The 12,125-nt window shown below is 39.2% G+C and overlaps 2 protein-coding genes across 2 annotated transcripts; one reads left to right on the top strand and one right to left on the bottom strand.

Annotated features, from left to right (window-relative positions):
- The first annotated feature begins 1,265 nt into the window (after positions 1-1,265).
- tmem263 (transmembrane protein 263) lies at positions 1,266-4,915 on the top strand. The gene is made up of 3 exons (XM_067589435.1): positions 1,266-1,474; positions 2,918-2,986; positions 3,343-4,915. Exons 2-3 carry the CDS (start codon positions 2,920-2,922, stop codon positions 3,639-3,641), a joined length of 366 nt encoding a protein of 121 aa, XP_067445536.1. The 5' UTR covers positions 1,266-1,474; positions 2,918-2,919; the 3' UTR covers positions 3,642-4,915.
- Positions 4,916-5,248: 333 nt separating this feature from the next.
- Positions 5,249-9,084, bottom strand: LOC137182872 (zona pellucida sperm-binding protein 4-like). The gene is made up of 8 exons (XM_067589430.1): positions 7,949-9,084; positions 7,523-7,707; positions 7,323-7,420; positions 7,081-7,241; positions 6,804-6,996; positions 6,309-6,456; positions 6,144-6,228; positions 5,249-6,063 (listed from the first exon to the last, which is right to left on the bottom strand). The coding sequence occupies exons 1-8, from the start codon at positions 9,003-9,005 to the stop codon at positions 5,969-5,971; spliced, it is 2,022 nt and encodes a 673-aa protein (XP_067445531.1). The 5' UTR covers positions 9,006-9,084; the 3' UTR covers positions 5,249-5,968.
- Positions 9,085-12,125: the final 3,041 nt, after the last annotated feature.

The following is a 12,125-nucleotide window of genomic DNA, read 5'->3' on the forward strand; positions in this document are numbered from 1 at the left end:
TCTTCCCTGCAACACCTGACAATATCATATCAGGACTGTATTTAGACATAATTTTATTATTTTAGATTTTAGAAGTTTTAGCTTACACAACTGAATCTTCTCGTATGTAACAGAATTTGACACTGTGGTTACCTGAACGCTTCCTCTCACCCAATATTAGTTGGGATCAGGACCAGCACCCCCAAAACTGCATAGATGGATGGATGTAACACATTTGCATGTCAGGTGTTGTTATGGGCCTTCACCTATTACTTTCTTAATTTTAACACACAGAGGGCCTCTATGATACATAAAACAGGTAGTAGAGCCAGGTGATAATGCAGGACCTGCCTTAATCACCCCCACCCCCACCAAACACACACACAGTATGCAATATAATGTATATTTGTACACATATATTTTTTATCTGTCTCATCTTTCTCTTCTCTCTCCTTCTTTTTTCTACAGTTGTAAATATTTATTTCATAATCTAATTGGAACTAGAGTGTGAAGAAGCCACATTTCACTGCCTTCAGTGTTGCTACTCACTGTGTTGCTGTGCATGTGACAATAATCTTGAATCACTTCAGCTAAAAAGCAGCTCAGAAATGCATATTCCCAAACAAATTTCCAAATAATCACATCACCACAAACCAGCTGATACACCTGGGGGGTTTGTGGCATCTGAGCCACGCGGGAAGTTTCACATTCTGCACAGACAGTCATCCGGCCTTAACATAATCATGCTTTTTTTTGTTCATGTCAACTCCACTTATGAGGGAAGTATTAGATTCCGATCTGTTTTTAATCCTGGCGTGATAGCTGACGTTGAAGAGACGATCTTTGCATTGTGATCCAAGAGGAGGATGTACGTCACTTCCACTTTGAGGGCAGGAAGTTGTTTTGGGGGTTTTGTTTTGTTTCCTCTCCCGCCAAAGTCACCATATAGACAAAACTACTAAATAAACCTTTATCGTATTATATCTACCTCATTTTACATTCATGTCCCCACATTTAATACTACACCTTAAGGAAATTTCTGAATGTAGCTCTCAAGTTTAGTTCTTAATTATCACCAAAACATATCAGAAATTTTTTTCTCATCTCTTTAAAATGCAATTTCCCTGTGTTTGTGCATTCACGCCCACATGCACAGACACAATGGAAGTGTAAAAAAAAAAAAGAGTGAACTACAGTATTAAACAACAATGAGAGCAGTCAGACATTAATAACTACTTCTCTCTGCAGCAGGATGAATGCATGTGCTTCAGTAAACGCAGCCAGCAGCTGGAGCTCCAGTCTGCGGACAGTGTACCTCTGTGTTTTTATGGGTGGAGACTGAGGTCCTCCTCCAAAAAAACAAGCAGACAACACCACCAGCAGATACTTCATTACAGGCCGTGGAAGCTGGAAATTATTTAGGGCAGTTGGTATTTAAGTCCTTCAGGCAGCGTATTGTGTACATTGGATTGACTTGCTAACGTTACAAAACGAGGTAAGTTGCCAAATCACCTTCTAACTAGTTGGGGTTCAGTTTGATGAAGAACTTCTGCAGACGGAGAAAAAGCTGAGCCATTTTATCTTTCAAACAGGCTTTTAAGCAAACTCCATCGACCGTTATTAATCAGCGGGACAGATAGGCTGACGAAAATACCGATAAATGTAACGCCAGATTGATTTATTTGTGAAAAAGACGAACCGTTAAAGTGATGTTTGGTATTTCGGGAGTGACGTGTCTGTTTAGGTGCCTCAGCTAACGATACGTTGAGACTGGATGCGAAACAACCACATTAGCTGTGATAAACACGACGAATAAACGTTGTTTGGCTTCAGAAGTCACACAGAAACCCTCTTGATTAAATTAAATTGTACAGAAATGCTGCTATTTTTTAAGTAAGCATCCGCGGTTGTCGAGTTTTAACGCTAACTGTGTTTGGGGTCAACGTTAGCATAAGTTAACATTAAATGTACAGTTGACGCAGGCGCAGTGGGCCATTAAAGCTGCAAATACTTGTTCCTGTTATCCCGGGATACTCAAGGTGATAATGTTGTTTACTCACCGGGCTTTTGTCCACACAGCTGTTAAATGTTTGCGATAAAGTAATAGGAGCTCCTTAAGCTTAAATTTAACCTTAATAAACGCGATGAGCAAACGACGTGAACCAGACACATTCAGGATGACTTTTCAATAATGTGGGGGACAGTTTATTGAGATAAATTCTGCATCGGAGGTCACTGTTGCTCTTTATTAAATTAACTTACATAAGGGAAAGGCTACCTCACCATTATAACGTTTTATGATTGATTATAGAACTTGTGTCCTAGCCATCTGTTTTCATCCTGTTGTACAGCTCTGTGACAGACCGTGAACAGGTCTGCCTTGTTTGAGGATCAGCAGCACGCCCAAAGCAAGCTCCTTTATTTACTTTGTATACTGCTCTGCCTATTCCAGTCCCATTCCTAACTTCTGACATTCAGTTAAGGCTTCTGACTGCAGACTGTCGCACATAAAGCATGTCATGCTATTTGGAACAACTGCTTTTAATAACATATATGTACCTACATGTCACAATTACAGGGTAAACTGGGTTAGCACACATTTGAAGCTAAATATGTACCAGGCAAAACAAGATGACACTGTATCTTCATCTTCATGAATACTCCAATATGTGAATTTTAAGGCATAAAAACAGAAAAATCTTGGAGTTGTTTCTGCTGTTTTGCATTACACACAGTACAGGTAAATGCACAGGAAAATATGCAACAACAAGCACAGGCATGGGTCTTAAGGGTTTAAGGATGCCAGAATGAAAACCATTTTGAGCCGCATCATCAGTGTCAGACTGAGTAGCTTTCGTCACTGTTTGTTACACTTTATGTCTGAATATATTATGTGTCACTGGCTCTTTTGGTGATTACCTCATTTGTTTTCCCACAGAGATGAGTCAGGCGGAGCAGGTGCCTGAGGACATGCCTGCATACCTCCAAGATGAGCCAGGTACTACAGGTAAGTGTAGTTGCAAAGGTCCAAAGGTTTTAGATCACGTCTTAGCACAGTTGTCTGTGCATAATTAAGATGTATGACACATTATCTGGAAATATGGCTTATGAAGTTAACTTGATGATCAGCTATTTTTGCAGTGTGTGGCTGTTATTGTCTGTTGTACTACATTTGCACAGATTGAAACTTTAATTTTTACAGCTATTAGTGTCTTGATTAAGTTAAATTCCTATTGCAGAATTCATGTGTCATATGATAAAATCCTTATTATGGGTCAGGTATCATTGTATGCCCTGAATATCAAGACGAGGCCTGTGAAGATGCAGTATGTTCAGTATGTCCTTTTGTTGTTTTTTAATCAGACACCCTCAAGGACCACCCACAGACACAGCCAGGCATGTTTGGCAGGCTGGCGGGGGGATTGTACGGCGCCACCAAGGGGGCTTTAGGAGCGACGGTGGGCGGTGTGACCTGGATAGGAGGAAAGAGTCTGGACCTCACCAAGACCGCTGTCACTTCTGTAGCTGCGGTGCCCGCAATGGGAGTGGGGCTGGTTAAAGGAGGAGTATGTGCTGTAGCTGGAGGAGTGACCGCTGTCGGTTCTGCAGTGGTCAGCAAAGTTCCCATAGGAGGAGGCAAAAAGAAGGACAAGTCTGACTGACGGGAAGAGGAGAGTGAACGCACACAGCTGAGGTTGTTTTACAATCAACAGCGGCTGAGCAGGAAAAGAGCAACAGAAGACTCAAAAGTTCAGTGTACATGTTTTGGTGAGGGGTCTGCGCTTTGTTTTTGATTTCTTTTTTTCTTAAGTTTGTTTTATATATATATATATATGTATATCTATATATATATACATATATATATATATTTTGTAAACCCCACATTCATTCAATTATGTGGTAAGGACCTACAAAGCAAGAACTTACAAAGACTCTCCTGCTCTGTTGTGAAAGGAAAACTATGATCACCAGTGCCTGAAATAAAATGTCCATGTTTCATTATTTATAATAAACCACAACACTTTTTTTCACTGTATTTGACAGATTAGTTAGCTTTAGCACCAGAGGAGAACAGCTTAGCAAAGTAAGCGTTAATGCACTAAAATGTCACTTGCAAGACAATCAATGATTGATTATGATCTATAACTGACAATGAGGTGTTTATTGGGAATTGGAAATGTTTCACTGTCCACTGGCAAACACTTTTAAACGGATCTGGAAATGTGCACAGCATTCTTAAAACACCTTCCTGTTCAGTAAATTGTTCAGGATTCACAAATGAACAAATAAGTCTGAAGATGTGAAAAGTGCGGTCCAGTTTAATATGGTTGTGACAATTTGGATTTTCCTCTGGTTATGTCCTCAGCTCAGTAAGAAACAACTCCTTCTTTTGATACAGAATCTGATTTATTACAACAAGAGTCGGAGTATTTTGATTGCGATGAACTTTATTTCCAGTCAGAATTACAGCAATGACTGAACTAGTTGAGTCTAAGTTTGTTGAATCACATTTTATATGTTACACTTCTTTTGGCTCCGCTATACTTACTTTGACATGTTGCCGCTCTCAAATCAATATATTTAATATGTCTCCTTCAAAAATAAATGAGTCACATTTGGACACAGAAGTTTCATAAATGTAAAATAAATGTCTTCCACTGCACCAAAGCTTGACCCGTAAAAGGACACTTAGTTCTGAACCATGACATTTCCCAAACGCTCCTCTATTATGGCCTATATGGTCACCGTGTTTACTATTTCAATACCTTTTTAACTGTAAAATGCAAGCCTTGTGTCATGCAGAACTAAGGTTTCAAAGCTGTTATTTTTATCAGTGTTGCAGAATGTTTGGAAGTTTGCTGAACAGTGAGAATTTATTGAAACATGACTATGTTGTATTCAATACTTGTTTAAATAAAACAAATGCTGAAGGTTGTGTATGTTTTGTGTTCCATCATGAAAAGATTCAATATAAATACTGTGGGACTAAAACAGTTTCTCATTCAAATGATTCAGTTTGTCAGTTAATATTCAGAAATTTCTACAGAGGTTTAATTTCAGAACCCAATCTGCCTCTTCAAAGCTGACGTATTTGTAGATTAATTTATTTTGTGTAGTATCATCTTTTATTGTTTGAAGCATCTTTAGTTTTTCCATCAAAATGTCCTTTTTTTGTTAAGAGTGTTAGATGTGATAATTCCTCTTTCCTTTTCTTTTCACCCAGACTTAAAGGGACATTTCAGTATAACTCATTTCAGCACTGTTTGTATCTTGGTTATTTAAAAAAAAAAAAACTTCAGATGAAATCAGTCAGGGACAAGCTGTTTTCCAAACCCAACAAGTTCCAGTTAACTTTTAAGTTAAATAAAGATGTACACAAACATCTCTGTAATGCTGTATTCAGTGTATTGTATTTATTTTAATGGGTGAGAATCCTAAATACAATTGCAACTGCAAAATTTGAGTAAAATACCATGTAAAATACATTTAACAAAAAATAAGAATGTTCCCTTCTTACAACCCTAGACAAGATGAGGAGTCACTTGAAAAATGTTTGGATTTTGCGTAAAACGCTAAATGGTACATTATGGACAAGAAAGGAGATCACAGATTCAGTACTGGTAAGATATGAATTTTATGAGATCAGTTGAACATTTCTAATGTCTAATTCTGAGATCTCATCAAGACAATAGGATCAAATGGAATAGCTACTATATACTATGTACAGTAAACATTTAAAGAACAGGTTTTTTTAAATTAATTTAGGAGTCATGTTAAATGACAGTTGAGTATAAAGTTCAGTATTAAGTATAATATGCACATAAATAATCAGAAGGCATTTACAGCACATCAAAGCCATTTTTAATACCGTTTTTACTACAATAATTTGGGGATTCATTCCACAATACTAGTAACTAAATCATGTTAAAGCATGTTTCAGATCTTTTGCATTCTAAGCCAAATCCTTGATCTTGAAACTCTGCACTGTTTACTCTTCCTCAGGGGCGCCTATGATCACAGGTCCAACAGAGGCCACAACCTTTGGCTCTTCCCTCTTCTGGTCCACAGCCTTGGCATCTCTCCCTACAAACAAACATACAAACATGGTCAGATTCAAGTGGACTTTGCTAATGAATTCTGCAGATTATAAATCAATCACTTACTTTTTCTACTTTTTCTGAAGCATGATGGCTCACAGGAGCCTCCAGGTACAGGGCTGCACACAGCTGTACTGCAGTGGATGTACACCTGAACAAGGAAAACAGTGTTGTCAGATTCATACAGAAATATTTTGCAGCAACTTTTTCTTTTAATCATTTGATCATTACCTGTTCCCTCATGGGTGTTAGTGAGCCGGGATCCACAAAGGTAAACATTTTGAAAAGGAAACGCCTGTAGTGACTTGGGAAGTCCAGGCCAGAGGAGGCATCAACTGGAACCAGTGAGGACAAGTAGCGATCATCCCTGTATGGACACCTGGGTGAAGAGCAAATTAGGTCAAGGCAATGACAATTACATAGTTTCAGATTAGTTTAGTTTAGTTTTCTCCACTGGAGAACAATTTTTATCTGTACAATGGCCTGCTAAGATGTTATCTTGGTCACAATTCTTTAATAACCAAACTTAAGGAATTCTTACCAAAATGTTTGTTACATGTTTGTTTAAAAAAACATCACTGGCAGATATTTATGTAAAACTCTCTTAAATTAGTATCAGCCTCAAAACTAAAATAATCAGTAATAGTGAGCAGACCTGATAGAAGTATAAACTTTGACAAAACTTGAGCATGTTGTCACATACAGGACAATTGATGTTTTAGTTACCCGTCTATCAGAATGTCCCACTGGGGCAGACTGTGAGGGTTGGGGCTTATGGTTGTCCAACAGCGACCAAGAGTCAGGACAAGCATGGGATCTGTCTTCTCCAGGAGTTGAACCTCCACGTACACTGGGTCCCTCAGTACTTTGGTCACAGGATAGTCTGCCTCCGTATAGAAAGAGCTATAGACCACATCCACTGTAAGAGCAGAGATACCAGTTAATATTATATTATGAAATGATCTACAAACAATACAAAGCTACAAGGCTGACAAACACTTACCTTCATTACAACCCTTTGTATAGCACTGTCCGTTAGCCAACCTCAGCGCTACTCTGATGGGTCCCAGACCAACAGCTGGTAGAGGAGGATCTTGTAATGGCGCAACATCTACAACCACAGTTTCAACAGAAGTGCCAATGTACCTACACTGGAAGAGCACTCTGAAAAGAGAAAACTGGCATTATGTTGCTTGGCCAGAACATTTACTTGAACACTGTAACACTAAAAAAAAGATCCCCTACTCAAAGTGGCTGTCCCTGGTAATGGCTCCAAGAGGCCCAACTCCGACCTCATATGAGCAGGACATCCTGTTCTCATAGATTATGACACCAGGCTCCTCCTACAAAAGGCAAGAAAAAAATCGGCACTGTGGGGTGAAATTCTGCATAGACTCTATTTATTTGTTTTGTTTTATGAAAAATAGAGAAAATACAGGTCTTACCATAACAACAGAGCCACAGCCAGTAACAGGAAACTGGTAGATGGCGAAGTGTGAATTAGAGTCAACATGAGTACAGCCTTGACCTTCTCCCGCCAGTGAGATTGACTCAAGGTCAATGTTGGGCAGAGTAGCATCTCTGGCCACTACCACAATGAACTGGGCATCCTTTGTGCACTGGACAGTTACTGGTGGCACAAAAACACAAATTGATAGGTTGAAAGATTAGATGTTATTGACGAAACATAAGAAATACAAAGATGTAGAACACATCTTTATAAGATTATTTGTTTTGGTTTATTGACAAAACTCCAATCAGTTTTAAAATACAACATGTCATCAACTAGACAAGGCAACTAGAAAAATAATTAGATAATAATTCAGAGAATAATTTTTTTTAAGAGAATTACAGCCTTTTCAAAAACTTACCTGCTTTTCCAAAGTAGCACTGTCGGCCATCAAAGCAGCAGTTTATGGCTTCACATCCAGCTGCAGAGATATCAGGATGTCCGCACGGTATTCTCACACTTGCAGCCACCTCACAACTCTGGACAGGCTCACTCTCCTTTGGTGTCTGTGGCACTCCAGGGTGCTGCCGTTGAGGGACCTGCTGCACCTGATCATGGAATACCTGAGGATGTTTAGGATCCTTGGGCGGTGGACGGACTTGTGGTGGCTGAGGATGTTGAGGATACGTGGGCGGTGGACGGACTTGTGGTGGCTGAGGATGTTGAGGATACCTGGGCGGTGGAAGGACTTGTGGTGGCTGAGGATGTTGAGGATACCTGGGCGGTGGAAGGACTTGTGGTGGCTGAGGATGTTGAGGATACGTGGGCGGTGGACGGACTTGTGGAGGCTGAGGATATTGAGGATCCTTGGGCGGTGGACGGACTTGTGGTGGCTGAGGATGTTGAGGATACGTGGGCGGTGGACGGACTTGTGGAGGCTGAGGATGTTGAGGATACGTGGGCGGTGGACGGACTTGTGGAGGCTGAGGATATTGAGGATCCTTGGGCGGTGGAAGGACTTGTGGTGGCTGAGGATGTTGAGGATACGTGGGCGGTGGACGGACTTGTGGAGGCTGAGGATGTTGAGGATACGTGGGTGGTGGACGGACTTGTGGAGGCTGAGGATATTGAGGATCCTTGGGCGGTGGACGGACTTGTGGTGGCTGAGGATATTGAGGATCCTTGGGCGGTGGACGGACTTGTGGTGGCTGAGGATATTGAGGATACCTGGGCGGTGGAAGGACTTGTGGTGGCTGAGGATACTGAGGATCCTTGGGCGGTGGACGGACTTGTGGCGGCTGAGGATATTGAGGATCCGTGGGTGGTGGAAGGACTTGTGGCGGCTGAGGGCGTGGAAGAATCTTTGGTGCCTGAGGAGGTGGAGAGCCCTTTGACATCTGAGCTTCTGTCTCTGTCCAAACTAAGCACCCTAGCAGTGCTAGCGCCACTAAAGAGGTGGCACTCCAATGCTTTGCCATGGTTTCACAGCAGTTTGACCTGGACAGTCCCCAAGTGTACCAGTTGTGTGCTGCCACATTTATATGTGACTAGACTTGATGTTTTAAAAACCCTGCCTCTGCAGCTAAATAACCACCAATCACGGCTTCCTAACTTCAATAGCTACTTAAAAATCTCAGGGGTTAATTATGTAATGATTTGAGAAGCCTTTGGGCAACTTTACAAGACCAATTGTATAAGTGGCAGAAGGGGATGAGACGCATTTGGCCTATCACATCAGGTGATGGGGTGAACGACAGTTTGACATTAAAGTATTTACTCAGAAATCCAACATTTGGGTTACAATAACCTTTTCAAAGGTCTTTGTGAACCCAATTTGTCACCAAATATTTATTTTGCTAGTGCACAATGGCAGACATATTGATCTTTTCTCTGAATCTGTAACATTTACCAAACTTTGTTAATTTGACGGCCTGCACTTCACCCCAAACTAGGTTAGTCATTTTACCCTTGCTGCTGCGGTGCCTATTATGAACATATTCACTCATACCACCATTACTTAACACAGCCATGTTGCACTTTCCTGTACAGACAGCTCTAAATCCAGTGCAAAAGAAACACATGAAGCTTAAATATATCTGCAAGTCTTGGAAAACCTTTCGATCTGAACATGACTGTATGGTATTATATAGTGATTTTGGCTAAGTAAAGGTATTTTCTGTTTATGATAACTGCCAGTTTTACAATTGCTTGGGGTAATGATGTTTGAAGTGAATTTTTTGAATTAATGCATTTGAGGTGAATTTTAAAATTGACCTTGCAGTGGACCAGAGCTAACCCTAACAACCCACTAATGGAGCATTCCAGAAAGACATGAATAAAAGCTCATAAGTTGTTATATATCTCTCAATATAAGAAAGGATATTCGTCAATTTGGAAACAACCCATTAATCCAAATAGGGAAAAAACTGTTCTGTGGGAATCATGGGTGGGTAAGAACACTCAAAAAGTTATTGATTTGTATAGAGCAGGCATTTTTAAGTCCTTTCAAGAGCTTAAAGATGATTTTGGCATAGCAGACAAGAGGGAGCTTTGGAGGTATATCCAAATCAGGAGTTATATTAGATGAAAAGGAGAACAACCTATTATCCTATTTTAATTTGCCTAGGAGTGTACAATCAGCTTCAGTCTTTTATAAGATGATGGCAAACACTCTGCACAGGAACTGTGAAAATTTAAGGAAAATATGGGAAAGAGATCTTAGAACATAGAAGAGGATAAATGTAAAAATATGGTGACAGATGTTGGGTGGTCAGTTAGAGACACAGTAGACAAATTTACACATTACAATAGGTATTATTATACACCAGTTTAACTTTAAAAAATGGGACTCATAAATGACCATTATTGTTGGGAGTGTAAAAATGAAACAGGTGCTTCTCCTCATTTATTTTCTTTTGTTTCTCCTTCTTTGAAACAAATAAAGTAAAGTAAAGTATTGGTGAGTGGTTGCATAGGCCACTGCCAGAAATCCCTCAGCAGTGCTTATTAGTCAACTGGTCTGTCCTACCAACGCCGCTTCAAGGATCGTTCTCTGCCATTGGAAGAGCCAGACAAAACCAGGTCTTGCTGAGTGGTTAAAATTGATGACAGACGTTTCCTCTTTAGAAGCTTTAATCACAAGGACTAATAATTACCAAGGAAAGTTTTGTGAAATTTGGTCTAAGTTTCTGATATATATAAAGGAAAGAACCTAACATGAAGTAAATATTCCTACAGTTTGTTTTGTTTTTAAGGGAAATATGCTACCCCACATATTGATACATGGTGCAATCTTATTTTTTTATTTTTCACCTGTCTCCATAGTCTACTATTTGTTTGTTTTTTACTATACCTGTCGCTAATTCTGTTTGCCGATGTATTTTGTTTTTATTCTTCTGTTTGTTCTGTTGCTTATTTTTCATTGATGTACTGTAGTAACTGGTCCTGTGTGTTATTATGCATGAATAGTTGAAAAAGTTAATAAAAATTTAATTACAAAAAAAAAGTACAGAATATATTTCTGTTTGGTCAAATTTAATTATTCTTTACATAACTTAAGTGAGTGTGACAATGCAATACGTTGCATCAAGAAGAAGTAAGACATACATATTCCCATATTGATTGAGATCTTTGTTTTATGTGAAAAGTATGAGAGTGTATTTACACATCACCTCTTCAGTGGAGATCTTCATACATCAACGTTTTCTGAAGAAATTGTTGGACATATTGGGTTAACTTAGCTAAACATTAGCCTAACAAACCGGCTGGTGGGAGCTGGTTGCTAGTGAAGAAACTAGGAAGCTACTGGTCCTAACTAAAAATAGTTTGGCATATAACCCTCCCAAAAAGGCTACAAATTGTCATATTCACACTTCAGCTGTTGTACGGATTAGAGCAACATGTACAGTGAGCTTTAGAGGTGCTGGTAGGTGAATTTTATAACCTTTTGACAGAATCAGACTGGCTGTGATCCACTGTTTCCAGTCTTTCTGTTAAGCTAAGCTAATTGGCTGCTGGCTCCAGCTACATAGATATGGAGAGTTTTAAGGGCCGAAACTATATGTATATATATATATATATATATATATATATATATACACACACACACACAAATATATATACACATAAATATACACATAAATAATTGTATAATTAATGCTTAATTGTCACCATAAATAAATAAATCACAAATTAAATGAGACATTAAATATATAAATGTTAAATGTATTGGTGTATTTATTTATTCATTTGTATATTTATATATTTACACATGATACATTTATTTACATTTATTTATCTATTTATAATTTTTTTTATTTATTCATACCTTTATTTATCCATAGTGTAACTTGCTGCTGCTTAACAAATAAATGTGTCAACTTCATCCATCTAAAGGCAGGGGGCGGGTTAAAGCCTCTGATTGGTCACCCTACAGCTTCAGTTGCTGTATTGTCTCTGTGAGGACCGGGAATACAGCTTCATCAATTTTTGTGTCAGTCAGGGCCAATATCATTCCAATTCATTCAGCGTAGCCCTCAATCTGATCTAAAAAAAGCACAGAAATTGGCATTTGCCTCCATCTGTTCAGCTACAGCCAA

Source organism: Thunnus thynnus, chromosome 5 (assembly GCF_963924715.1).
Source record: "Thunnus thynnus chromosome 5, fThuThy2.1, whole genome shotgun sequence".
Classification (NCBI taxonomy): Eukaryota; Metazoa; Chordata; class Actinopteri; order Scombriformes; family Scombridae; genus Thunnus; species Thunnus thynnus.